This window comes from Archocentrus centrarchus, chromosome 18 (genome assembly GCF_007364275.1).
Source record: "Archocentrus centrarchus isolate MPI-CPG fArcCen1 chromosome 18, fArcCen1, whole genome shotgun sequence".
NCBI classification, from domain to species: domain Eukaryota; kingdom Metazoa; phylum Chordata; class Actinopteri; order Cichliformes; family Cichlidae; genus Archocentrus; species Archocentrus centrarchus.
This window is the reverse complement of record NC_044363.1, coordinates 15,761,518-15,787,453: the sequence shown is the minus strand read 5'-3', so window position 1 is coordinate 15,787,453 and position 25,936 is coordinate 15,761,518. Positions and strand designations below refer to the sequence as shown.

The 25,936-nt window shown below is 42.6% G+C and overlaps 2 protein-coding genes across 5 annotated transcripts in view; both read right to left on the bottom strand.

Moving 5' to 3' along the window:
* Positions 1–491: 491 nt before the first annotated feature.
* Positions 492–17,470, bottom strand: cyld3 (cylindromatosis (turban tumor syndrome) 3). Of its 2 annotated transcripts, XM_030754166.1 has the most exons (17): positions 17,351–17,470; positions 16,851–17,070; positions 16,287–16,404; positions 15,769–15,926; positions 12,762–13,283; positions 12,469–12,574; positions 11,755–12,215; positions 9,033–9,198; positions 7,711–7,852; positions 7,057–7,179; positions 6,023–6,114; positions 5,859–5,922; positions 4,130–4,328; positions 3,934–4,042; positions 3,698–3,816; positions 1,822–2,029; positions 1,554–1,738 (listed from the first exon to the last, which is right to left on the bottom strand). In XM_030754166.1, exons 2-17 carry the CDS (start codon positions 17,016–17,018, stop codon positions 1,554–1,556), a joined length of 2,940 nt encoding a protein of 979 aa, XP_030610026.1. In that variant the 5' UTR covers positions 17,019–17,070; positions 17,351–17,470. The 2 variants fall into 2 exon arrangements, with proteins under 2 accessions (XP_030610025.1, XP_030610026.1); XM_030754165.1 differs by lacking the exon at positions 17,351–17,470 and having other exon boundaries at positions 492–1,738; positions 16,851–17,018.
* A 190-nt stretch (positions 17,471–17,660) lies between these two features.
* LOC115797134 (adenylate cyclase type 2) overlaps positions 17,661–25,936 on the bottom strand; it is a 32,371-nt gene continuing 24,095 nt past the window's right edge. For 2 of the 3 annotated variants that reach the window (XM_030753616.1, XM_030753617.1), the window contains exons 18-26: positions 25,854–25,928; positions 25,430–25,605; positions 23,197–23,281; positions 22,916–23,074; positions 22,105–22,251; positions 21,891–21,998; positions 21,596–21,710; positions 21,138–21,262; positions 18,863–18,997 (exon numbers count right to left, since the gene is read on the bottom strand). In XM_030753616.1, coding sequence (XP_030609476.1) covers positions 18,863–18,997; positions 21,138–21,262; positions 21,596–21,710; positions 21,891–21,998; positions 22,105–22,251; positions 22,916–23,074; positions 23,197–23,281; positions 25,430–25,605; positions 25,854–25,928 — 1,125 coding nt within the window. Of the gene's footprint in view, positions 18,998–21,137; positions 21,263–21,595; positions 21,711–21,890; positions 21,999–22,104; positions 22,252–22,915; positions 23,075–23,196; positions 23,282–25,429; positions 25,606–25,853; positions 25,929–25,936 lie in introns of all 3 variants that reach the window. The other variant, XM_030753618.1, reaches the window with a different exon arrangement.

Here is a 25,936-nt window from a genome sequence, read left to right as displayed (position 1 = left end):
TTTATTTAGTCCCTAAATAATTTAACAAAAAATAAATTCATGTCAGTGGCTAAAATTTACTCTCAACTGTTTTTAATGGATCGTTTGTGTACTTATATGTTAGATGCACATCCTTTGAACCAGACATTATTTTTTATGTGGCTGCCAAATGAGCTGGTATATCTTATTCTCTATGTATTTACGTTATTTAAAATAAAATGTTTCAGTTTATTTGGAAAACTCAATATTCTGTCTTTTAAACTGTTGATTTTTTCTAAATAACAAATAAGAAATTCATGCCAGCAGCAAAATTCTACTGAGAAATGTTTATTTTTATGTATGTTTAAGTCTTTTTTTTTTTTTCATTTATAGTGTATAGAGCACATGCGCATTGTTTAATTAATTTTGTTGTCAAGGGATGTGGTGCAGCTGAATGCTTGTAAACTGTTAAAAATAAAATTATATTTAATATTTCTTGCTGTAGTAAAGATAAAAAGACAACAAAAGGGTATCAAATTTTTTAATCTCATTGCTTGTAGCTGGATTATATTAAAGAACCCATAAGCAATCCAAAAGTTTAAACATCAATGTGCAATCTGTGCTGTCAGTTACAGAAAATGCTGTTATATACACATAAACTGACATGTAAATAAAGCAGCGCAAACTGAGCTGTGTACACGTGTTGCATGTTACAGGCACAGTGGTTTTATTCAGTGTGAGAGCATCACTAAGGCACAGGTGAGCTTACCAGCAAGTTGGTAAGTGTACAAAGCTCTTAATCTAAAAATAAGGCTCTTTGTTCAACAGGCACAGTACAGGTGTGCAGGTATGGCTGTGAATTCAGCTGATTGTTGTGTCTGATTTTTGTCTGGACGGACTGTGGCTTATACTCAGACTCTGGTAACATGTTTTCCTTTACTGAACACCATTTTATAAATGCGTTTAAAGTGCATTGTTTTTGCAGACAAACTAACTCCTGCTACACAGAAAATGTGAACATTGAGTCTGGGCCATGAATCTGTAATTGTCTGCTATTTAAGCTGTTTTAAACAGCAGTAATTAAAAAACTCCAATAACAGAATGACCCTTACCCAGCTTAAATTTGGCTGTTCCACATTAAATAAAATGAACCTCAGGGCTGTTATTAGCACAGCTGCTATTTTAGACCTGCCAGTAGATGATGCTGCGGGGAGCCAAGACTGGAGAGTGATCCCAGTGATGAGCAAAGTTTGTGTTTGCGTTACAAAAAAAACCCTCCTGGGTTTTTATTTTTTTATTCGAGGCCAGTCTTTATGTCTAACAGCATTCAGAGACATAGAAATTCAGCACAGAGAAAAGAAACTGCATTACAAACCACATTCCTGCCTCACTGGGAACCAAACTCTCAGGGTTCTGACTCCACGTCACAGGATGGAGTAATAAAAAAAAAAAAAATACCAGTCAAGGTAAAAATAAGGCAGAGTTCATCTAATTCCTGATATTCTGGAGTGCAATATTTTATGCTGGCAGATATACGAGACAGAGAACCTGAGGACAAGGCATTTCAGTTCATGTGTTTGTGCTGAGTCTCCAGTTCACTTGTACAGGCTGAGCTCAGGGCTGTGATACAGGCACATGTATGAGTCGCAGAGCAGGCGGCGAGTTGCCTCCCGCAAGGAGGCGGGGTCCACTCTGCTCAGCTCCTCCTCCGACAAGCTGAGGTAGCGGCCCACCTCGGGACACGCCTTCACTTGGGGGATATTGAAGCCATTCTCTCCACCTGTATGAAAGCGCACGGAGAAACATGAGTGCGTGACCCTTGTTGGCTGAATTTATGATTCAGTTATTGTGATTAATTTTCACCTTCCCGGTCCGCCATACTGTCGAAAAACAGCCAATCGGTGTTGAGGGGCCCGTGCTTCACGAAGCTCACGTAATGGCTGGTCTCGATACACGTCACGGCGAAGAGAGACATTCGCTGGCGGGTGCAGTGCAGAGGGCCTGTCCACTGTCCCCCAGGGACACCTATCTGCACTGGGCTGTGGGACGCCCGTTTCCTGTGACTGTGAACCTGATGATCAAAATCAGTGTGTAAAAACCACAGACTGTATATAAAAGATGGAAGCGGCCACCATGAGGTGAATCATTTGATCGCCCTTGATGAAAGGGCGGTGTGCAGTTGGCAAGCTGCAGCCATCAACAATGAGTACGTCACACCAATACAGATATCTGCTATTCAGTGCAAAAAAAAAAAAGACACTCAAAATACTAGTGGCTTAGTGGGCACCCAACTTTCACCACAAGGTACAATATTAATTATGTAGAACGTTAAGCCTGAACACAATTTACGTAGGCATGTATTGCTGGGTAATACTGGAATGCTGCTCCTCCAGGAGTGCAGAAGAGTGCACTGAGAGGGGACCTAAATTAGCTGTGCACGCGTCTTACTCATGGTTCTCATCATATGACTACATTAATACAAGACAATCACTAATAATCCATAACACACTCTCTCAGGGCCCGGTCATGCAGGCCTGGAGACCACTCAGGCCTCTTTCCCATCAACAGAGTTCCGGTGCCTTAATTTGAACCGTTAGGTGGGTTTTCCACCGCGGAAGCACTCGGTGCTCGGCCTAAAAACGGGTTCAACTCTGGCCACGCAAACTAGCTGGTCTCAAACCAAGAACACGTGACGAAAGTGGCAGAAGGGCGTGACTCTGCCGTCTCAACATCAAGTTTTCTACCATATTACATGTGTATTACATGAGAAAAGCGAAGCGATTTTCACGGCTGTGAATTAGGTTGGGCTCTAATCAGTTCATATCACAGATAAAAGGACACAAAGTGCGTACTTGTCGTCTTGCTCTAATCGCTGTCTGTGTTTACCTCTGTGCTGCACGCAGATGCTGCAGTAGTTTGGTTTGGACCGTAAAATGTATTTGCAGCACAAGCAAGGAGAGCGTGTTCACCCACGTTTGTGCGCTTCGGCTTCCGTGTCCAGACGAGGACCCGCCCACACTCATACGTAAAGGAGCAGTTCTCAGAAACGCGGTGGGAATGCGGGCCCGTTCTTAAGCGTTTCGCCGGTTCATTGGGAACAGCATGAGCACGGGCACGCGAACCGGCTCCTCGGCGGTGGGAAAGTAGCATCAGTGACCCCGTAGCAACTGCAGGTCATTAGGGAAGCGTGTACACTGGTCATAGGGTGAGTTGTTGGTGGGAAGTTGCTGGCAGTATCTAGGTGATTTGGTCAAAGAGCTAAAAGGTGCAGCAACAAAAAAAACCCCAAAAAACCCTCTTTCTGATTGCCATGATCGTCCGTAGTTTGCATGGAAGACGCCGAGTTGTCTGCAAACACTTGCTAACCAACAACTGAGTTGTAGTGAAACTGTGAAAAGTGTGACACAGACCGGAAATGGAGAATGTTCGCCTTCAAAGTAAAAGCTGCACCTTCTGAAACGTGTTTGTTTCACCGGTAAGGCAAAACTTTTACATCTCGATAATTAATGTTAGCAAGTGTTTGCAGACAAGTTGCCATTTCCATGACAAGTGAATGAGCACGGCAACCTGCTAGAGACCAAAGCAATTATAAAGAGGAGTTTGGGGCAGCACCCTCTTTGTGACCAATTTTGCCCAGCGACAAGCAACCACTTGCCAGCTGGCATTGAATGAGCTGAATTTAGCTCATCTTTAAACTTGTCTCTAAAAATGATAAACTGGCACCTAAATGACTAAATACCTGAATGTTGCAGGTCTGGCAGTACTGTTTCAGATGTCCAGGAGTGATGTCTGGGTCATCGTAACACTGTAGACACTCCCACTCGGCTACAGCCTGACAGATGCTGCACTGTCTCAGAGCTACAAAGAGACATGGATGGAGAGGCAACAAAAACTGAAATTCCATCTCATACTAAATGAACAGGAACAAACTAAATTACTGCTAGAATCTCAATGGCTCCCTATGATTTTCCTCACTGTCGTCCAGCAGGTCTGTGATGTCCAGGCTGAGTGTGGGCAAGATAGCGTCGAACATTTTGAAGTCTTTCCCGAACCTCGGCATGAGCAGCAAGAGGCAGGAGGGAGCCTGGTGGGGAAATTGATCCACACACAACAAATGTAGTGACTCCTTTTTACCTTTATTGATGTGAAATCTCAGGCTTATTTCTGTCACCTCGACAAACTTGAGGCCGGAGTGGAGGAACGAGGACTCCAGCAGGGTCTGGACGCTGGCGACCCTCATGGATGATGCTGAGGAGAGGGGGATCGGGGAGTTGACCGGGGAGAGAGACTGAGGTGAGGTGGGAGAGGTGGGAAGGGGAGGCGGGAAGAGCTGATAGAGGTGACACTCCTGCGGCTGCTGAGACATTGATCTGAAAGAGAGGAGAGGGAGGAGGAGCTCCACATTTCAGACAGAAAAAAGGTGCAGATGAATAACATCAACATACTGGAGTTAAGTGCTGACCAGTTGCTACACCTCATCTCCACTAACTGGAGCTCTCCACTTTGTTTCTGCCTTTCATAAAAACATTTTAAGGACACCAGGGTGGCTCAGAGGTTGAGCAGGCCGTATCTCTCCTCCCAATTTCCTGTCACTCTCCACTGTTAATAAAGCCGCTGTGGCCAAAAAAACAAAACAAAACAAAACATTTTAATACATTATTAGCCAATTTATAAAAAACATTATATAACTCCAGTGTGTTATTAGTCTGTTACTGGGTGTACACGTGTTGCATGTGTAGAGCTTATGAATGCAGCTTGCTAACCAACCTTGCAACCATTAGCAGTCCACGTTTTCCTTTAATTCAAGTGGTTTAATGCGAGCATTGCACTAACTGTTTAGGAACTGCAGCTGTTTTTATGTCTATCCCTCTATTTGGAGATTAAGTCAGTAAAGAAACTAACTTAATTTTTAATATAATGATTGTTTTTAACCCTTGAAATCACCAAATGCTGCACTGCCTCCTTTGAGATGCTCTGCCAGGCCAACACCTGGGTGGCTACCATTCGTGATGAGGTGTTGCCATTCGTATGAATGCACTAAATGTATGATAGTGGACTCTTTAGCCATCAGGCTGCCCTTTGAGCGCCTTTGAGTCACTGAAATACACATAAGGCAGGTGAAATATGTCACGGAGTTTCTGACAGTGCCCTCAGCAAATAACAAAATGGAAAAGCATGAAAACATTGCGCCCAGTCTTCAAAGGGATACTACAGACATGACAGAGAAGTCAAATACAGTCATCCAGTCTGCACATCCAGCTCATCGTCATCACCTTCATCGCCATCAGTACTGCACAGCTACATAGTTCATCATCTTCATCATTCAAGTTGTAGTAAGAGTGGGAAAGGTTTATGGGAGTGTGGGAAGGGTTTATAAACCTATCCTGGGGGTTTCTGGAATGTAACCCCCGGGATAGGTGTGGGATCTCTGTAGTTTTACAAGGAACCACATGACTTTCCTTCTGCTGCCCAGTCTATAAACTGCCTGACCTCCAGGCTGAAAATTACTTGTCCTTTGATTAGATTTAGGCGGTGTGAACTTAAACAACAAAACAACCAGATAAAACTTTCCGTGACCTTTGAACCAAAGCGAACCGGTTGCATTCTTACAGAGGAATGCATGAAATGGAGGAGAGCAGCTGTGATGACAAGACGTCATCCAAATTCAACTTCCAATCACTGCAACAGCAGAACAAATTGGTGACACAGCTAACCCAGGGGTGCGTGCGTGTGTGTGTGTGTGTGTGTGTGTGTGTGTGTGTGTGTGTGTGTGTGTGTGTGACTGTGCACATGTAAAAAAAATAAATAAATAAATTTGTGAGCCAAGGTCCCAGGAGAAGCTGTCCTCCCTTATGGTTAAAAAAAAAAAAGACAGATAGAGAAACTGACAGCAAGACTACCTGATCTTGAGAAGCGGTTCAACTCGGAGAAGCTGGAAAAGCTTGTTGAGGAACTCTTCGGGATCTGACAGAAACAACAAGAGCAGCATGACTGCATTCCTCAGAGTCTTTAACGCTGTTTGCTGCAATGCACCAGGTGGAGGAAGACACTTCTGCTTACATACCTTTCTCCTGGTTGGTGAAGCCAGTGTCGCTGTTTGCTGCTTCCAGAAGTCGTCTCAATGCCATGGTCTTACTGGCACACACGTAGCCATATCTTTAAAAACAGACATACACACACAACCACACACACACACACACACACACGCTTCAGAAGCATCTCACAGATTTACAACATGCCAACATGTTGCACAAAAACTAGGACTGACTGGCTGGACCACGTTTGTTGTGGCTTCAGCCGGGTTTTAGTCGACAGATGAAGCAGAGGTGCGTCGATAACTACCAAAAGGTCTCCACACACAGCACATTTGATGGGACCACTGAAAAATTTGAACATGGGAGTCCATGGCTACGTTCACACTCCAGTCTGAAGTGACCCAATTCAGATTTTTTTGTGACATCCGATTTTTTTTTTTTTTGCGTGTTCACATTTTCAAATATATGCAACTCGTATGTGATCTGTGTGTGAACTGCAAACAAACCTAAAACTGTCCCACATGCACAGTAGAGGACGTGATAACGTCACACGTAGTGAGCGAGCTCAGTGTTTGAGGACGTAAGTTTGTTTTTCTTCCTGCGTAGCGGGACGCAGAATAGTGACGTTTGTCGAGTACTAATGACGTGCAGGTCGGATGAATGCGACCTGGCTGTACAGACACAGGTCACATTTGAAAAGATCGGATACGTATCGGATTTATGACCACATATTCATGTGGCCTGGGTCGCATTTGGAAAAAAAAAAGAGAAAAAAAAAAAAAAAAAAAAAAAAAAAAAATCAGATCTGGGTCACTTCAGGCCACAGTGTGAACGTAGCCTATGAGGATTGACTCTATTTTTAAAGCCAGTCTCAAGTGGCCACTCGAGGAATTGCAGTTTCTGGCATGGGTTTTTTTTTGGTGTTTTTCAGACACTGAAAACAGCTGGGTTAAACATAGACATTGATATAGTTAAGCCACGAAATGGGTGCTAAAATGTTTTCCATCAGACCTCACAATTCATTTAAACCAACAATCAACATAACACTGACAGCAGCACAGACCTTCGCAGTGGGTTGACGATATCGCACCGCAGAAGATCCTGAGCCTGACTGGAGCTCTGGTCAGTTTCAGGGTCAGTGGGCCAGAACAACACACAGTCTGCTGAGCTGCAGCAGGAGAACAGACTGGAGAGAGCGAAACAGACAGACGGCTCATAAAATAAACAGATTGATTTGTTGTGGGTCCATTCTGCTTATTATAAATTAAAGGGAGTCTATTGTGCTCACATTCAGCTCCCTGTTTTCATGATTTGCATGATTCATATTCATATGATATGAAGACAAAATAAGCAAAAGCCTAAACCCCCATAACCATATTCACTATCAGCCTTTTTTTTTAAATATAAATTAGAATCAGAATCAGAATCAGAAGGTTTTTATTGCCATATGGGTGAACAGGTTCACAGCATTAGGAAATTGCTGCGGTACTTCGTGCTTACAGAAAAAAAAAACAAATAAGTATAAAAACTATAAGACAATATACAAGTATACAAATTGCAAATATACAGAGATATTAGAGCTATAACTATAGCACTAGCTGAAAGATTTGGCATGCATCCTTTAAAAACCAGCTCTGCTAAAACAGAATGCCCAGATATTTACACCAGCAGTCTTCTTTCTTGGTGCAGATTTCACACTCTTTCTCAAACATTTTACCTGAACAGCGTAGCATCCAGGTAACAGGAGTTGAGGTGTCCCTGGATGCCTTTTTTCCAGCCCCGGTAGAGCTCCCGGGCTTCGTCACCCTCGACAGGAGGAGTGTGGTCCTCCACACGCTCGCTGCCCCACTCTGCAAAGGCTGCCAGCCACAGACACACAGAATGGTGTTAGAAATAAATAATAAATTCTGCTTTAACAGCATACATCAGCAATGTCTGCAAAAATGAAACAGAGGGGTGGAGGAGCCTTGACTGCAGGAGGCGTGGCCTCCAGTGTTAATTTTCTTGACAAAATATTGTCGTCATAGTTTTCGTCAACAACCCTTTTTTTCCATGATGAAAACGAGACGATAACTAAAAAAAAAACTACCAAAAAGGATAAAAACGATGACAAAATTGACACTTTCATCAACGAATGAAAATGAGACGAAAATGCTTGGCAGGGACATCATCCAATCAGAACTGATTTAATTTTGTGACAGGGCGGAACAAGTTAGGGAAACATCCAATCAAACGCACAGTTGCACAAATTTGCGCTAAACCCGGGAAGACCAAACTAGCCTGTGATTTGTCTTTAGTTCTGATAGAACTAAGTTATGTAAACAATGTCAGCAGGGAGAAAGAGAAGAGCCGACGTGAGGACACATTTGTCCTTTGACGTTGTGACAAACAGAATGATGTGTAAAACATGTGGGGCGACTCTCTCGGGTAAAAACACAACAAATCTTAAATAACATCTGCAAACCAGTCACCCAGATCTCCATGCAAAGGTAAGCATTTTAATGTCATGCAGGGTAAAGTGTTTTTCCCAGTTTAGCGTTTGTGTTTAGAGAAAATCTCCACACCGTGGTGGATCAGCCTTTCCTAATCTTAGTCCTGAACACTGCCCTGTACCTTTCAGAGCGTGTCCTGCTGTAAAACACTCGTATTATCTCAATAAGGTGGTGTTAATGATCAGGTGTGTGGGAAGCAGGTGAAACGCTAATGTTAATATTATTCATAATATTCCATAAGTTTTAATAAATGTTTAATTTTGTGTGTGAATAATGACTAATTCAAGGGAACTGAAGAAAAAGCATTTACATTTTACACCCTTTATATTTTAGTCACTAAATCGACTGTAGATTTAGTCGACTATATTCTTACAATAATTTCATCAACCAAAACTAGACTAAAACTAAAACTATTCAGGTGACTAAATTATGACTAAAACTAAATCAAAATTTGCTGTCAAAATTAACACTGGTGGTCTCATGGTTTTCTGGAATAATCCAAGCTTCACCCTACAGTTGGTGTCAGACTACAACCACGTTTCTCTACCTATAGAGTTGCATCGTTCCACTTGATTGACAGGCATCTCAGGGGCGGGGAATCTGGAGTCACGTCTACAGTTGCGAAGCTTTACGAAGAGACCCTTGTTGGCGGGGCAACGAAAGTGACGCTCGCCAAGGTAACTGCCGTCTGTTCCAGCAGACAGCTCCTGGTCCTGAGAAACACACACACACACACACACACACACACACACACACACACACACACACACACACACACACACACACACAGATCTGGCTTTATTACCGTAATGTTCAGTGTGACAAAATGCATTTATAATGCAAAGAGCCTGAGAAAAGGTCATTAAATTAATGAAGCGAAGCCTGCGAGCTATTTCGGGCAGGCAACCCAAGCTGCACTGTGTCCTGCGCACTAACCTGCCTCATTCTCCTAAGCTCATATCTCAAACACACCCTCTCTATCTGCGGGTCAAACTATGCTGCAGAATCTCATGTCAGTGCTGCAGCTGCTTTGCATCACTGCTGTTTCAAACCCTCCACCACCCCAGCATCCACCAAGCTACATATCGCTCCCCAATCTTATATGTATAATATCTGCGGGGAGTGACGAGCACATACACCACACTAACTTTACTCTGCTGCTGTAAAATCATTTCATACCCAAGTTATCATATCGAACTGCTGGTGGTAAAAATGAATCCACTAACACAGTAAACTGAAAGAAATCTATTTATGTTACTGATGCTCAGAATAATCTACATGTTGCTATAGATTATTTTTTCAGTTTTCAACTGTAATATAAATCCATAGTAGCTCACTCACAAACCAACTAATGCACACCATGGCAGCACAATGTCAGCTAAACAGACTGTAAAAAAATAAATTAATAGAAAAGCAGCCAAGCAGCAGCCTCTGGAGCTGAAAAGTGAAGCCAAGGCAGAAGTGCCAAAAACTCAAGTTTCTCTAATGCCCACCTGGGGTTGGCTCACAGAGTGAGTCAGTCTCTCTACAGGTTCCTACATCAACATATCTAACTCCAGAGCATTAAACTACATCCACACTAGGAGCGATTTGCAGTGATGTGGTGACCAGAGACCACAGAAGGTGGTCTGCAACTACAGGTGAAATAAGCGACGGGAAGTGGGCACGTCCCAAGGTAAACTTTCCTCTACTGCCAGGAGAGCGACTTAAGCAACCACCAGAGTGAAGAATAACATTTATTGACAAACGACCTGTTAGTAAATACATTAGAAGGTTAACTAGGCAACCAGAACCTATAATGTACGCGCCTCTGTGGATAGTTTCCTCCTTCATAACAACTCTACTGCATATAACTCATCCACCTGTATACTGGAGTTAGAGGCGTGGCCTCTTTGACAGGTGTTCCAGCACAAGGAGCTATAACCAATCGTTGCCTGCTAGGACTCACCTCCACTAATTTGATTCACTGACAAAAAAAACAAAAAAAAAATGATGGCTTGCTATGCAGTACAGACTTGAATGAAGGTCTAGTGTTTTATTCGTCCATTGATTAGCAGTAATTAGCTGATATGTGCATCTATGCACTGCACCTGTTTATGGATGCAGGAGACTAACTAAGCAAGCTATCATTAGCTGACAACTTAGTACTCCACCCTTTCATCCAAATAAGGTAACTACTGTCTTTAAAATATATGGATAACAACAACAACAACAACTACTACTAAGCAGTAGTTACAGCTACTGAGGTGCCATACGTTTGTTTGACAAGTCCTGTTTTGAAATCTAGAGTTCAGCATCGCTTCAATGGAGTCTTGCCTTTTTTACTCCCAATGGGGGGATAATTTACAAAATGATGATCATGTTGTATTAAGGGGGCAGCCCGGTGGCATGGTGGTTAGCACTGTTGCCTCACAGTGCTAACAACGTCTGGGTTTGACATTTGGGTTCGACTCCACCTTGGCCCGGGCCTTTCTGTGTGGAGTTTGCATGTTCTCCCCGTGTTTGTGTGGCTCTTCTCCAGATACTCTGGTCTCCTCCCACAGTCCAAAGACATGTGGGTTAGGTTAATTGGTGATTCTAAATTGCCCATAGGTGTGAATGTAAGTGTGAATGGTTGTTTCACTCTCTGTTAGCCCTGCAACAGACTAGCGACCTGTACAGGGTGTACCCTGCCTCTCGCCCTATGACAGCTGGGATAGGCTCCAGCCCCTGTGTGACCCTGAACAGGATATGCGGAAGAAGATGGATGGATGTTATATTAATGAGGCCATAAACATGTTGGGAAAACGGTCACTGAAGTCATGACTCAAGTGAGAAGTAGAATCATTTTCCTACAGAACTCAGTACAATGTGTTTATGCAACGAGGAGCCGCCCTGTCCCCGGAGTGCAATTTTCTCTCATGCTGGACACAAGAAAAAAACAAGTTAACAAAACAAACAAAAATGCAGCGTTAAAGCTCTTCTGCAGAAGCTTCACTTTTCAGACCGCCTGCAGCCACCATACTGCTGCAACACTTTATAAGGATTAAATCCACAAGAACCAATTAAAAGCTAACATTTTTAATAATAATGTAAACAAGACTTTAACAGCATAAGAAAACACTGATTTTGTTATAACTAGTACTTGTTTTCAATTGATCAGTGAAATAAAAGAATAATTTGAGTTTGTCCCACTGCAATTTAAACTGAGACCATCAGACTAGTAGAAAACTCTATAATCTGTTTTTATACCCAAAGTTGTAAAAAAAAGGGGCAGAAAGTGCCCTTACCAGTTCAATTCCTGCCACTGGCTCTGAAATCCCTTTTATCCATCCAATCCACCGGATAACCCCAAACAATGGCGGGTCGTTCACTTCAACCATCGACCCCACCTCGAGGTTGCTGCCCGGTCCTGCCTCTCCGTTCTCAGCTGCGTTATCACCGTGATCTGTAACCCTCAGCGGTGAGGCAGGTCCGTGTGTGCCGTTGGTGTGCTGCGGCTGGGTGGCCACTGTCGGTGTCGTTTGTGGTTTGGGAGGTGGTAGCGGGGCAGGAAGAACAGATTTCTGGGTGGGTTTTGGTGGAGGCAGAGGGGGAGATTTAAGTGCTGGTTTGATAGGAGGCATCAGGGCGATCTTGGGAGCAGAGGCAGGTGGTGAGATGGGGACCGATTTAGTGACCGGGGGCAGCGCTGGTTTCAGCACGGCTTTGGAAATTTTGTGAGTGAGGTTCTGATGATGGGACTTTGGTTCTGAGGATGCAGAAGGGAAGAAGTTAGATGTTTCTCCGCATGTTTACCACTATAGTTATGCTGCTGTGATTTTGCTGTTTGCTATGCTGTTTTTATCCCCCCCCCCATCTTCTTTTTCCATCTAGAAGGCAATTTCTTTTAAGGTGACTGTTTAAAATCTAAACTGCAGATGTTACAGTTGTTGAAAGAGTCATTAAAAAGAGGCTTAAACTATTTAACTAAGGCCTGAACTGAGTATAAACAGTTGCTTTACCTAAGGAAACCTTGTTGGCTGAAAGCAGGGCTCCATAGAGGTTTGAAGGAACATGGCAGAGCTTCTCTCCGTTGTAATTCCCGTCCCAGTTACCATCAGGAGTGTCCTAATGTACATACCACAGAGTCAAACACAAAACTGCAGACAGAACAACTTCATCAAGAGGACAAATTATATTACACAAGTTCTTCAGAGGGTTGGCAAATATTTTTTGCTAACAGTTAAAAAAAAGTCTTACTTTGTATGTCAAACAATTAAAAGAAAAACTTCTCTCTCTCGTGGGTCGTACTGACCAGAATGACTCCGACATACATTCCTGATGGGCCCCGGCCCGGCAGGGGCCCAAAGTAGGCCACCTCCCCTGTGGAGACTCTGTCGTTCTGGTGGCAACACACACGCTGGCCTAAACGGAATGGCGGGGGTGACGCGGGGCCTTGGACCTGGTTGTGAGCCGTGATGGGTGCTGACTCTGCAGTTCGTGAGAGGACACTAAACGGGGATAGCTGAGAAGAACTGTTGGGATGATTCTGGCGGAAACTAATGTGACGGCTGTGCTGCTGTTGATGTTGTTGTTGTTGTTGTTGCTGCAGTGGTGGCTGAAAATGATGATTCAGGCGGCCATTGCTGCTGTGGTGGCCATTGCTGGTGCGATGGTGCTCTCGTTCGCGAGCTCGCTCATGTCCGTCTGAGTTGCTGGACCACTGGCGGGGCCTGATGTGACTGGCTGGGACGAAGAGGGCGCAGGCGTCGGGGCAGGTGAACAACCTCTGGCCTTTGTAAGTGCCATTGCTTTGTCCTTTACCCACCGCTGAGCCCTGGAAGACAATCGGAGAGGGAGAAAGGTTTTTAAACGAGCAGTTACAGGTGTCTGCATCTAGCACAGTGTGATCACACACACATAGTTGTCGCTGACAGCTGCAGCTGATATAACAACTCAGTTACAAAGTCTATATTTTGTATATAAAACTATGATTTGATTTTCAGGGATAGTTTGGGGGCGTTGAACTATTAGCCAAAACACTGATCATTTTATGTTGGGAAACCTTGGGTTCAAGTATTCATGCTGACTGTGCCACCCACTAAATGTTGTTGGCAATGGCACTCCCTGATGGCAGCAGCCTCCCCATCAAGATAATAACAGCAGACAAAACTTAATAAGTGTATGTGTGAAAGCCTCCTCGTGCAGGCTGAAACAATTAGTCAAACTGATTAAGGCCAAATTGGGAGACCTTTCCTGCACATTGTTTTATTTCAGTGAGTCTAAGTCTAGTTTTCATTTTTAATTTGGCTAACTATAAAACTAAATATGACAAAAACATTAGTTAACTACAAGTCAAAAGTCAGAAGGTTAGACATATGCAAACTTCTGTACTGATCAATATTAAACAAAAGTTATGTAAACACTGAACTGCTGCACACATCAGCAGCAGTTAAAAAGGAAGCAATTTGGAGGATATGTGTGTTAACTGTTTGTGTACACAAACAGTTGTGGGAGTGTGTGTCTGTAGTGCATGACTGTGTGTATTTAAGGAGAGTGCACAATCTTGACTGCTTGTGGGAAGAAGCTCTTGTAGAACTCGACAGTCTTACACTGCATGCTGCAAAAGCATTTGCCAGATGACTGAGCTCCAGATTCCCCAGATCCCACTCTGATCGAGCATCCACCCGAAGCAGCCCTTTCCACGGAGGTCTCACCCAACAACATATAGGTTGCTAAGCATCAGCTGCCAATGGCATGCTACCAGAAGGTATTGGTCAGCCTATAGGTCTTTGTCCCAATGGTTCACAGGTACAAGGCAGCACTAGGGCAAATCTAGCAACAAAGTCGCTAAGTTGGCAATACTGAATTCCTGGGAATTTTTAATAGGAACCCCAAATTTGTCATTTGTGCTCCTCTTTTCCACTTCTTCCCCCTCACTTTCAAGCTGTTGCCATTTTGCTCTCTGTAATCATGCGAAATCAAGCGTGAACAGGACTGTTGCGAGATCATGTGTGCACATGTCTGTGAATGAAACTGGCTGCCCCCCCGGTGGTAGATTGCAAGTTGCGGTAAAATAATACTACAAAGCAGCGATCTAGCGTCAGAACAGAAATCTGTCTGGTATCAGCGATGGGGTGGGGTGCGTGCCCGATTGCTAATTGCAGTGATAGCGAAGAGTTCCAAGAGTGAACTGGTGAAATTCTCAGCCCGGGAAAGACGACCTCAGCATGGTGCAGCTCCGGGTGATCAACCGCTGGCTAGAACCCTGCTATCAAGCATGGTGGTGGCAACATCATGCTCTGGAGCTGTTTTGCTGACAGTGGTCCTGGTAGATTACACAAAGTGACTAGAATAATGAAGGAGGACTACCTTTAAATTCACCTCAAATCAACAGCTAGATGGTTGGAACTTGGACACAGTTGGGTGTTCAAACAGGACAACACATCAGAACTGGTTTTGGAATGGATAAAGCGGCTAACATTAAGCATCTGGAGTAGTCTTCCCAAAGCCCTGATCTCAACCCTCTTGAAAATTTGTAGACTATGTCTAAAAGTCAGGTCAATGCCAGGAAGACATCCAATTTAAATGAACTCTACCAATTCTGCCAAAAAAGAGCAGTCACATATCCAGACAGAATTATGCCAAAAACTTGTTAACGGCTACCAAAAGCATCTGGTTGAGGTGCAGCTTGCTAAGGGATTTTAACCAAACATTAGTGGGGACATGTGTATACATTTGACCCTGTATGTGTACTTTTGACCCTGTGTGGATTAGAGAAAATCCTAAATAAATTAGAACTTGTGCACCCAACTCCTGTTTTTTTAAGTCATTAAAAATGTAATCTGTACACTCATTCCACCCTGGAAAAAGAACAATTCAAAGAAATCATTAAAAGCCCAAAATTACTGTGACATTCATGCCTGTGATGAGTGGGTACAAACTTCTGACCACAACTGTAACTGTTTGCTGTGGAGGGTGGTTTTAATGCAGTAGCTGACTAGTGCACAGCTAGCACCCACAGAGCAACATCAGTATTGATCTAGTGATATTTCTGGGTACTGTGTCAATGTAAGAACTCAGGAAGTCTTTTAGTCATTTTATTGTCTGCTCATGTGTTTGATGCTGAACAGGTAAATATAGAGGGGGCTTTATCCTTTAAGCTACAACTACCTGCAACAAGCAGAAAGTCACTGTAAAGCTCCACAGAGCAGGCTCAACACGATCAACTACCCCATGTAACACACACAAGTAGTTCAAACTGCTGATTAAAGCTACTTTAAACATTTGAAAATGCAAATAATCCAATTTTAAAAGCCAACCTTGAGTTGCACCCCAAAATACACGGCACTGCTCCCTCTGGTCAGCGGTCCGATGTACTTGAGCTCTGCCTCTGCCAGATCATCCTGCTGACCTATTTTGACCCACAGCGGGGAGTCAGATGGCAGAGAAGCCAACTGCTGCAACTTCCCAGGCTGGTCTAGAAAACACAGAACAATAAAACACACAAACAGCAGAGGATTGCTAATTACATTTGATTTACAACCTCTGGGCCAGTCCTTGGTCACATTTCAGGCCATAAATGTACTTATAATAGAGAAAAACTTCAGTGTGCTCTACAATTACTGTGATAAAACAGCCATTACAGTGTCCTTGGCTGCTTGGGAGTAAAGACAGGGCAGCTTATGAGTAACTGGTGAAGTAATGTGGCAGTACTTAAACAACACAAATCTGCTCAGAAACATTTAGCTTCATAAAGATCAGATTTTTCACACTAGAACAAGCTTCAGGCGCATTTTTAAACAAGCAACTGTAAAAATTTCCAGCATTTGCTTCTTACTTAGAAGTTTCAGTCGAGCCTCTGGATCTGATACAGCCTCCAGCAAGCCAGTGAGGTCAGATGGGACATCAACTAACAATCTCCTGTCTATTTTTCCCATGAAGTCATTGTCCAACACCTGCAGGAGAACAGCAGAAGCACATGTGGGAGAAAGAGATGTGGAACGAAGGGATTGAAGCAAAACTAAGCACAAAAGAGGAAAGTTTATTGTAAATATTTCCACCGTTTCAAAAGAGGCACTGGGCAGCAATACTGGATGCTCCCATCCCAATACAGTGCCTAGGACAGGAGGAACATTTTAGGAGGACTACTCAAGCAATGCCTGTTACGTATAATTAAGGGAGATTACACAAAAACATCACTTTTCAAGTCTTCTCTAAATCCTATGGTAAATACGCCCCTAATGTTAATCGATGGTAATAATTATACATCTATAAAACTTAAAAAACGTAATTTTAATTAGTAAAGCTGATGAATGGTAGCATCTTTCATATCGACTATACAGCTCCTTGCTCCACGCGTCAAACCACTTGTCAATCTGTGACTGTAAAGCTCTGTTAATACCTTAACCCAAGGGTTGTCCCCTCTTCTACCCGGATCCTGTTCCTGGCAGATGAACCCCCGATAGAGCGGAATGGTACCTTCCAGCTGGTCCCGGAGGTTTACGTCGGTAGAGATCAAGAACGTTTTGGGGGGGCGGCGCTTCCTGATCTGCTCATGGGCCCCTGACATCTTAGAAATGTGAGTGTGGCTGGTTCACAGTGGAATCAACTCCTTCATTTTTCTATGAAAAGAAAAAAAAAAGAGAAAAAAAAAAGAGATAATTAAAGGGCGCATTAAAGGGGTTAAAAAAGAAGAAGAAGAAGAAGAAAAAAAATGCCTGCCTGTACATGCCAAATAGCATAGCAGCGTCAGGTAAAGTTTAAACTTTCCTCACGGGCGTTCTAATTGGACGTTTGTCAAAACATCGTTAAAACAGTAAAAAACTAAGTTCCCGCCATTTTCAGACCGACAGAAACACAGTTAGTTTTGTTAATGATCGCAAGCGCCTATCTGAAACTCACCAAATTCACGAAGCTCCACCGTCAACATTTCCCCTCACATTTAAAGGAGCTCCGCTTCAATAACAAACTGCACCGTGAAGCAGGAAGCGGGTTGACTGACAGCAGCGGGGCCAATAGAAAGTTAAAAGTCATAAACGAGGGAGGAGTCTAGACCAATCGGAGGGTTTCTGGGCGTTACCGTGTTGGGCAAAGGGGGAAATTCCAGAGTTACTAATAATGCGCGTAGGAAGCTGACACACACACACACACACACAAGGCAGAGACACATCAGTATTTTTTCTTAGTTTATAAATACAGTAAATTCCTCCATTCACACAGTAATATACATCCAAATAATAATAAAAAAGAAATAACCTGTGCACAATCAACATAGGATTGCAATAAAGAACTCCATTCAAAACATACAATAAATCACTTTAAAGTGCAAAATTTCCAAATGTGCATCTTGTGACTCTCTGGCACCACTGCACTGATATACAGATGTTTTTACATAGCTAATGACAGTTATCAGCCACAGTGGATAAATAAATCATGTTTCAGATGTACTGTTGCATCAAATCCCTCTGGTTCCAGCAGTGAGGACATTTTTAGGATTTTGCAATAAAAGCTCAGGTTAGAAAATAATAAAAATCACAAAAATAAATAAATTTTACACAAATATATTCTTTCCCGTCACATGCAACATCTTGTGACCCCATCAGGTTGAAGCGAAGTATCAAACCTGTTTCCCGCTGCACATAAATAACCCCTTCACAGACACAGCTAAAGTTATGAGCGATGCCAGTGTTTTTACTTCAATAACAAGCCAACATATGTGCAGTCATTACCTTAAAAAAGACTGAAGGCAGCAATATAGTTAAACAAATGTGAAAAACAAAGAAATCGTCTCTAAAACCTAAACATATGTAGTGAAACACAAATAATCTAAAATAAAATCCTGTAAATGTAAAGTCTAAGTGATCCTTCATATAACAGTAGTAATCTTTGGTACCTTATAACTATATACATGCATATTGTGTGAGTCATCCATGATAAATGTACACACACACACACACACACACACAAAAACATGCTTCATTTAATGTTTTCATAATAAAGTGTAAAGTGTCTGCAGCAGTTTCACATGGTAACACAGATACAGTACAGAAACAGTAAACACACACAGGTGGAAAGCTGTCGGCTCTCAGCTGCAAGCTGAGGTCCCACGTCGTCCTTTGACCAGTCTCATCCAGAAAAACAAAGGCGGCTCTTTGGTGGATGTGAATGACAGCCAGGTGTTGACCTGTGCTGTTATATCACACAGAGTCCGTGCAGGTGTTTGTAATGACTGCGAGCCTGGCTGAACATACAGTGGCGTTCTATTTTAAGTCCTTCCCGCTGATGTTTTTTTTTTTTTTTCCCCCCACGTGGAGAAACAAAGAATGAGTCATGCAAGTGCAAGTTTAGCTGCTACGGACAAACAGCGAGCACCTGTAGCTCCCGTCTGGGCCCTGGCCTGCGGCATAAGGTTGATCAGAACTGAGAAAACGACTGATCTGTGTTAACAAAGTAGGTGGTGAGCTCCCCTTTCCCCTTCACGTTCACTTTTCCTCTGAGAGTGACGCTGTATCCCAAGGCCTGGACTATCTGGGACGTCTCCTCAGTCACCTGGGAGCCAAAGGATGACAGTAGAAAAGAGTTAATCTGCTGTGCCAAAAAGCCCTGAAAAGCTACTGAAAACAAAGTGATGGGGAATAAGCTGCCAAGAGATGGTGCAGTGCTGGAGTCACAATCAGATGAGCCCTGAAACCAATTACTTTGAATATATGAATCATACTGTGGCCTGTCTGAGCATCATATCGACACTGAGCATGTCCAACCTCAGAGGAGGGGTGGAGACATCAATACCTTACTGTAACGAGAACCTAAAGGTCATTCTTTTGTTTAATACAACTGACTGATGGTTTATGGACTTTTTACATGAACTAACCTTAGAATGAGCTGATGGTAGAACACTAATGAGGATTCTTCAAGACAGCTTTTACATATATGTTGTATAATACTAAAAAACGTAATGTATGAGATATATTGTACACATGCACACTACGTTTTGTATTTTGCCCGACTTGCAGTAGATGCTTTCTATTTGATAGCATCATGTTCTCCCCAGCTTTTAAAATGTATTTAACTAACTTAAAAAATGTGCATAAGTCTTGAGCCAACTCTCATTTCTTTATATTTTGCTTGAAAGCAGCCAGACTTGAGCAATAGTTCTTTCAGAGTTTTTCTTTGAACATTGGCTGCTTTTTCACTCATTTTCAGTCCTTGTACCTGATCATTTTCAGGGGAAGGTTATTTGTTTGTTCAGCCACTTGACTCTGACCTATGAATCATTCAAGCAGTTGAATCTATGAAAATACCAACAACACAGCTTGACAGACATAAAATAGTACTTTTGTACCACAAAGGAGATTCCAAAAGAACTGATAAACATGGCATATCTCAGCAGTGTGTCCTTTAAAAAATGTGAGGAAACTGGACAGATGGAGGACAAAAGAAGAGGTGGCAGCCTTAAAAAAATACTGTTGGCCTCCAGCGCTACCCTTCAGCCTCTTGGCAGTAGACTCTTTAGTTGGCACAAATCCTCTGGAAGCACAAGTTCTAGAGCACATAATTACCAGGTCTCAGTAGATCTTAATGGGGTGCATATGAGCGTCAATAACTTTATTCACCATATCAATTCAAAAACACATGGCTAAGTAAGAACCAGGAATAGGAAATGCTAAAATCACAATAAATATAAACCACTGAGCAAACTGTCACTTTCTGTGATTGGCAACATTATGGTAAGAACAAAGTCGTCTGGAATTTTTAGTAGATATGATCCTGGGGTTTGACCCAGGCTTTTGTGTTTTTGACTTTCTTCAATTTTTTTTTTTTTTTTGTTGTTTTTCTCCATGTATTATATTTCTATGTCCCCATAAGTCTGTCTAAGTGTCTGTGTTTGTATTCCTTCTGTGTTCCTCATGCTTTCCTGTGTCTGGTGTCAAGTCTGTGTTTCTGTTTCCTCGTCTTCACACTTCCTGTTTTATTTTGCCAGTCTCCTGTTCTGTGTGTGTTGTGTTTAGCTTTGCTTCCTTTGTCTCATTAGTGTAATTCTGTCCACCTGTTCTCCCCAGATGTTCCACTTCCTGTGTGTATATTGTCTGTGTTTTGTTCAGTTCTTTGCAGTTTAAACACATTTAAACCACTTCAACTCAGAATTACTTTCTAAAAATACTGTTTCCTATTTTCTTTATTTATTATTAAATCATATTAATCATATCAAGCTTATAAGGGTGTAGCAATTCTCCAAAACCTTGGTGTAGTAGGTTTATAACTCAGTTTGTGTGTGTGTGTGTGTGTGTGTGTACTTGCATGCGTTCTTTTTACATGTTTGGTTGCTTGATCACGAACAAAACTAATCTTATTAATTATATTAATTATTCTGATGTGTTTCCAGTTCATTGTAATGTATTGAACTTTTAGTTAATTAAAATTATTTTTTACAATTTTGTAATTTTTGTAATTTTATTACATAATAATTGTTAAATATCACAACTTTCACCAGCCTAGCATCATGTCATGGTGTTAATGCCTTTACAAACATCAATGAAGTGCCATATGATATTGTATTATCACATTATAGGCTTCTTAAAGCCCTTCCAGCAAATATTGGTCACAAAAACATGTTCTTTATGAGATTACTGCTTTGAGCTGTTGAAGGATTTTTAAAATGTATGAGGCCCTTCTTCCCATCATTTCTGACCTGGATCTTGCCCAGCACTCCTGTGCTGTCCATCCTGCTGGCCACGTTAACAGAGTTCCCCCAGATATCATACTGAGGTTTATGGGCTCCGATAACTCCTGCAATCACCGGGCCTTGGTTGATCCCTGAAGGTGAGCAGCAGACAGGAATTATTTCACGTTTACACAGACAGACCACAAAAGTCTGGGGAGGTCAGATCACAGCCCTCCACACACCCATTTCATCTCCAACTACCTTTAAGTTGTTTATAAAAAACATAAACTTGCAACATGCACCTGCAACTGAGGATTAGACTCTATAAATAAGATCTGAGTGCTTTGGCAAATAAAATAATAATGAGAAAGAAACTCCTAGTAGAACATTTCCATATTTCTATTTTCTCATATTTCCATTTGATTTAGTGGCAGCAGGTATCAAAGGCTTATTTAAAGGTTCATTATTCTTCTGCAGAGACTCACCAATCCTGAGTTTGAAGCTGTTAAAAGAGTGTGTGTTGATAACCTCCAGTTTGTTCATCAAAGCGATGGCAAAATCCACCATGGAGCGCACGTTGGTGTAGGACATCTCCTGGTTCTGTAGGGGGAGCCAGAGGTCACACTATTCAGAGGACGCATTTGACATTTATTATGCCAGTCAACCTGGGTGAAACCTGAGGATAATGACCGACTCAATAGGATGATAACCTATTGTGTGAAAAATTACTACTACTACTAATAAAAACTTTTTGTTTGAATCAGCTTTAAGGTCACAAACCTTTCTTTCATTACATTCACGTGAGACTGTCAGCCCTGCAGCGGCCATGTAGGTGCTGCCGATGGTCTTAATCTTCACCACCGAGGAGAACTTGGGCTTTGAAAGAAGCTGTGTGAAAGAGACACAAAGATGAAGAGAGAGCAAGAAAAGACAAAGTGTTGCAGCACTCTGGCGCTGACATTAACAGTACTTCACAGGGTCGTCTTCCTCATACCTCGTCAAAGTCTGATATGATTTCGTTGAGGAAGCGCAAACACTCCAGGCCGTCTTTGTTGGCGCTGCTCTCATGGTAAAACTCTTTGAACTCAGGCATCGATGCAAACATCACGCCCACGCAGTCGAACGACTCACTGTACAGATCCTGAGAAAGAGGAAAAATAAAATAACAATTAAAAAACTACAACAGAAATTCCAGGATAACATACTTTATATCTTATTTGCATCCAGAAGCCAACAAAAGTCAAATAGCTTTATTATTTATTTTATTTTTTTTATGACTGTTCACAAATATGGTTGGCTGATGACTGAAATTCTATATGTTTAAATACAGCACCTAAGATGTATGTTGTGCAATCATTCCACCCTGGAAAAATAACAGTTCAAATTATCCTGACATTCATGCTTATGAGGAGTGTCTGTAAACCTCTGACCATAACTGTAAATCAGTATTTCCTGCCACATATGTGCTGTTAAAGTAGTGGATTTTCATATTAAACATGACCTTCTATTTGGAAAGAGGAAAACTGGCTTGAAGGCAGAGCAGGTAAAGCAGCTTGTTTCCGGTAGGACGAACTGAGGGGCTGCACTAAAGCCTGGCAAAAGATAAATTCACGGGTGTGCAACTAGCTACATTTCAATTTTAATTTTGACTTCCAATGACGAGGAAAAAACAAGATAACTGAGATAAAACCATCAGTGTGTTGCATTTTGATTTGCTCCAGGATTCTTGTTTTGTCCAAAACCAGCCACAGCCCCAGGAATATCAGGCTCATTGGGAAAATCAAACTGATGTGCATTTTACTTACCTGGTTATTAATGGTTTTACCGATGAAGAAAGAGGCGACATGAAGCGGCATGAGGTTCTGCAGGAGGAGCCTGTTGACGTTCTCCATGGTTTCCATCTCTTCTTTTTCCGTCTGGAAACAACGATCCAGCAGGAAATCTACACGGCAGCTCAGCTCATCCTGAGAAAGAAACAAAGAAATGTTTAAATCTGGATGTGAACATGCTCATTTTTGCACATCACATCATTTGACACACATTCCCCTTTGCTTCATTAAAGGAACTTTTGTACACACACACGCACCTGTCTGGCAAGTATGATGCATACAATGTAAAAAATGGTCAGCCAAATCCCAGCCATGATTTGAGGATCCTTCAGCACTCCAGGTCTGTGGAAAAGCACATGCATGTTATTATATTTGGCGCTGTGCTGACGCCGTGCAGACTTCTAACTTATTTCTATTACATATCTGCTCAAAGAAGAGTGCCTTGTATCACGCGCAGTCAATGGGGCCCGTACCCCTGGGCCTAACACTATAGAAAGCTGATGAATAAGTGATGCTGATGTGAAACTCCAAACAAGGATTCACAATCTGGGCTCTCAGAAGCAGACAAAAGATAGGAAATCTAATACTTTAGCTGGCCAAAACACACTATGGCCCAGTTCCAACCTGTCTCCTACATCCTCTCCCTGCACACTTTTACACTGTTGGTGTCTTCCTGTAGAGGTTCATCCACATTCAGTGCTATTCTAAACCAGGTAGCTTAAAGTGGAAGTGGATAATTAAGCCCTCCATTAATAAATAACAGCACCTGTTTTGTGTCTGATCAGTAATAAACAAAAGTCAAAGGCTTATTGTGGTGACTCTTTTTTTCTTTTCAAAGGCCATAGCACTCAGCTGGAAAAGGGTGGAGTGCCCACTCTGGGTCGTCGCCCCAAGTGGAGGATAAATATCTTGAGGTCTTGTTCATGAGTAAGGGGAGAATGAAATGGGAGATTAAGAGACGGTGCAGCATCAGCAGTGAAGCGGACACTGTACTGGTCTGTTGTGGCGATGAGAGCACTGAGTGTGAGAGTGAAGCTGTCAATTTAACAGTCAGCCTGTGCTCCTATTCTCACCTATGGTCACGAGCTCCGGGTAGTGACCGAAAGAACGAGATTACGGACATAAGTGGTGGTAATGAGCTTCCTCTGAAGGTTGGCTGAGCTCAGGCTTAGAGATAGAGCGTTGAGCTTGGTTATTCCAGTGGGGCTCAGAGTAGAGCCACTACTACACATCGAAAAGACCTAGCTGAAGTGGTTCAGGCATCTGGGTAGGACACCTCCTGTGTGCCTTGTGGGTGAGATGCTATGATTATGTGCAATCAGGAGGCAGCACTGGGGTAAATCCAAGAAATGGTGGAGAAATTAGATCTCTCAGCCAGCTCGGGAACACCTTGGTGTCACCCCAGAAGGACCGAAGAAGGTGGCTGGGGAGAGGGAGGTCTAAGTTTCTCTGCTTAGACAGTTTCCATTAAAAGTGATTCTATTTTTCTTTATGTTTTTGTAAATGTTCATAATAAAGAGCAAGAAAGAAGAAAAGAGATACGTGGGAGAGTTTCAGAAATAATGTAAATATAACTGAAACCCAGACTTCCCTTTCCCCCAGCCACCTCCTCCAGGTCATCCAGGGGGCCAGCGAGGCGTTCCCAGGGTCACCCCCCAGTAGGGCTTGCCATGAACACCTCACACAGGAGGTTAGTTAGATACCCAACAGAGGACAGTAACTCATTAATCAATCATTTAAGCAGAAATGTTGAACGTGCAGGTTCTTGAATTTAAATTGCAGCTTTAGGTTCGGTTATCATAGAAAGTTTAACACAAAATGAAAAACACCATAAAATCAGGTTTACAACTTAAACTTAGTTTCCAACATTTAAAAAGGTTTGGGGATCCTCACTGAAACATATGCAAAGTTAACCAGAGTTGAACCTGGGCTTTTTTTTTTTTAACAGTTTTTTTATAAGTTGGGTGGCATGGTGGTGTAGTGGTTAGCACTGTTGCCTCACAGCTAGAAGATCTGGGATCAAATCCACCTTGGCCCGGGCCTTTCTGTGTGGAGTTTGCATGTTCTCACCGTATCTGCGTGGGTTTCCTCCAAACACATGCAGTTACTGGGGTTAGGTTAACTTTTGATTCTAAATTAAACCTAAATTAATAGGTGTGAATGTGAGTGTGAGTGGTTGTCTGTCTCTCTGTGTTGGCCCTGTGACAGGCTGGCGACCTGTACAGGTGTACCCTGCCTCTTGCCCTACGACAGCTGGGATAGGCTCCAGCCCCCCTGCGACCCTGAACAGGATAAGCGGTAGAGAATGGATGGATGGATTTTATAAGTTGATGAAAAGCTCTTTGTTGTGATGTGAATCTGGGCATTTTGTTTGCTGGGATGTGGGTTGTTGTGTGGGGGATGAGAAGAGGAGTTTGTTTTGACTGTCTTCATTAGTATTTTGGTGTTGGCTTGTTTATGTTTGAGAAACGTGTTGAAGGTGTTACTCACTGAGTTCCATTATAAAGTAGTTTGATGAGGCAGGAGGATCTCGGAGCGTAAACATAGAGGAAGAGGGCGAGGTAAACCACGACAGCCAGCGTGAGCAGCAGTGTTTTCACAGACATGCATGTCCTGGTGAACACAATCACTCCCAGCATGGCCAGAAGGCAGCAGTACAGGTAGTACTGCATGTTTGAACAGAGGCGGGTGAGAGGAGAAGTATGTGAGTACAACAGGTTAGGTGTGATGTGCAAAGCGTCAAGTCAAATGTTCTAATAATTTTACGCAGCTATGTTGCTCTGTTGGCCAAACCCATAAATAATGCTGTTATGCAGACATCCAAAGACATTATACTGCCCCCCCCCCCCAAATGGTAAAAATACATGATTTAACATGTGAAAAAAAAAGCACAGTAAACTGTTTATTAACTCACAGGCACAGTGTAGAGTCTGAGACCCTCTAACTCTGTTTTGTTGATCATGGTGCAATTTTTTTCAGGGAGAAAGACCTGCAAGA

Coding starts and splice junctions, on each gene's coding strand:
- cyld3 (XM_030754166.1), bottom strand. CDS start 17,018: ATGTCAGGGGCCCATGAGCAGATCAGGAAGCGCCGCCCCCCCAAAACG. Junction 12,575..12,761: donor TGTATGTCGGAGTCATTCTG/GTCAGTACGACC, acceptor TATGTACATTAG/GACACTCCTGATGGTAACTG. Junction 2,030..3,697: donor GCCAGACCTGCAACATTCAG/GTATTTAGTCAT, acceptor TTTGATCATCAG/GTTCACAGTCACAGGAAACG.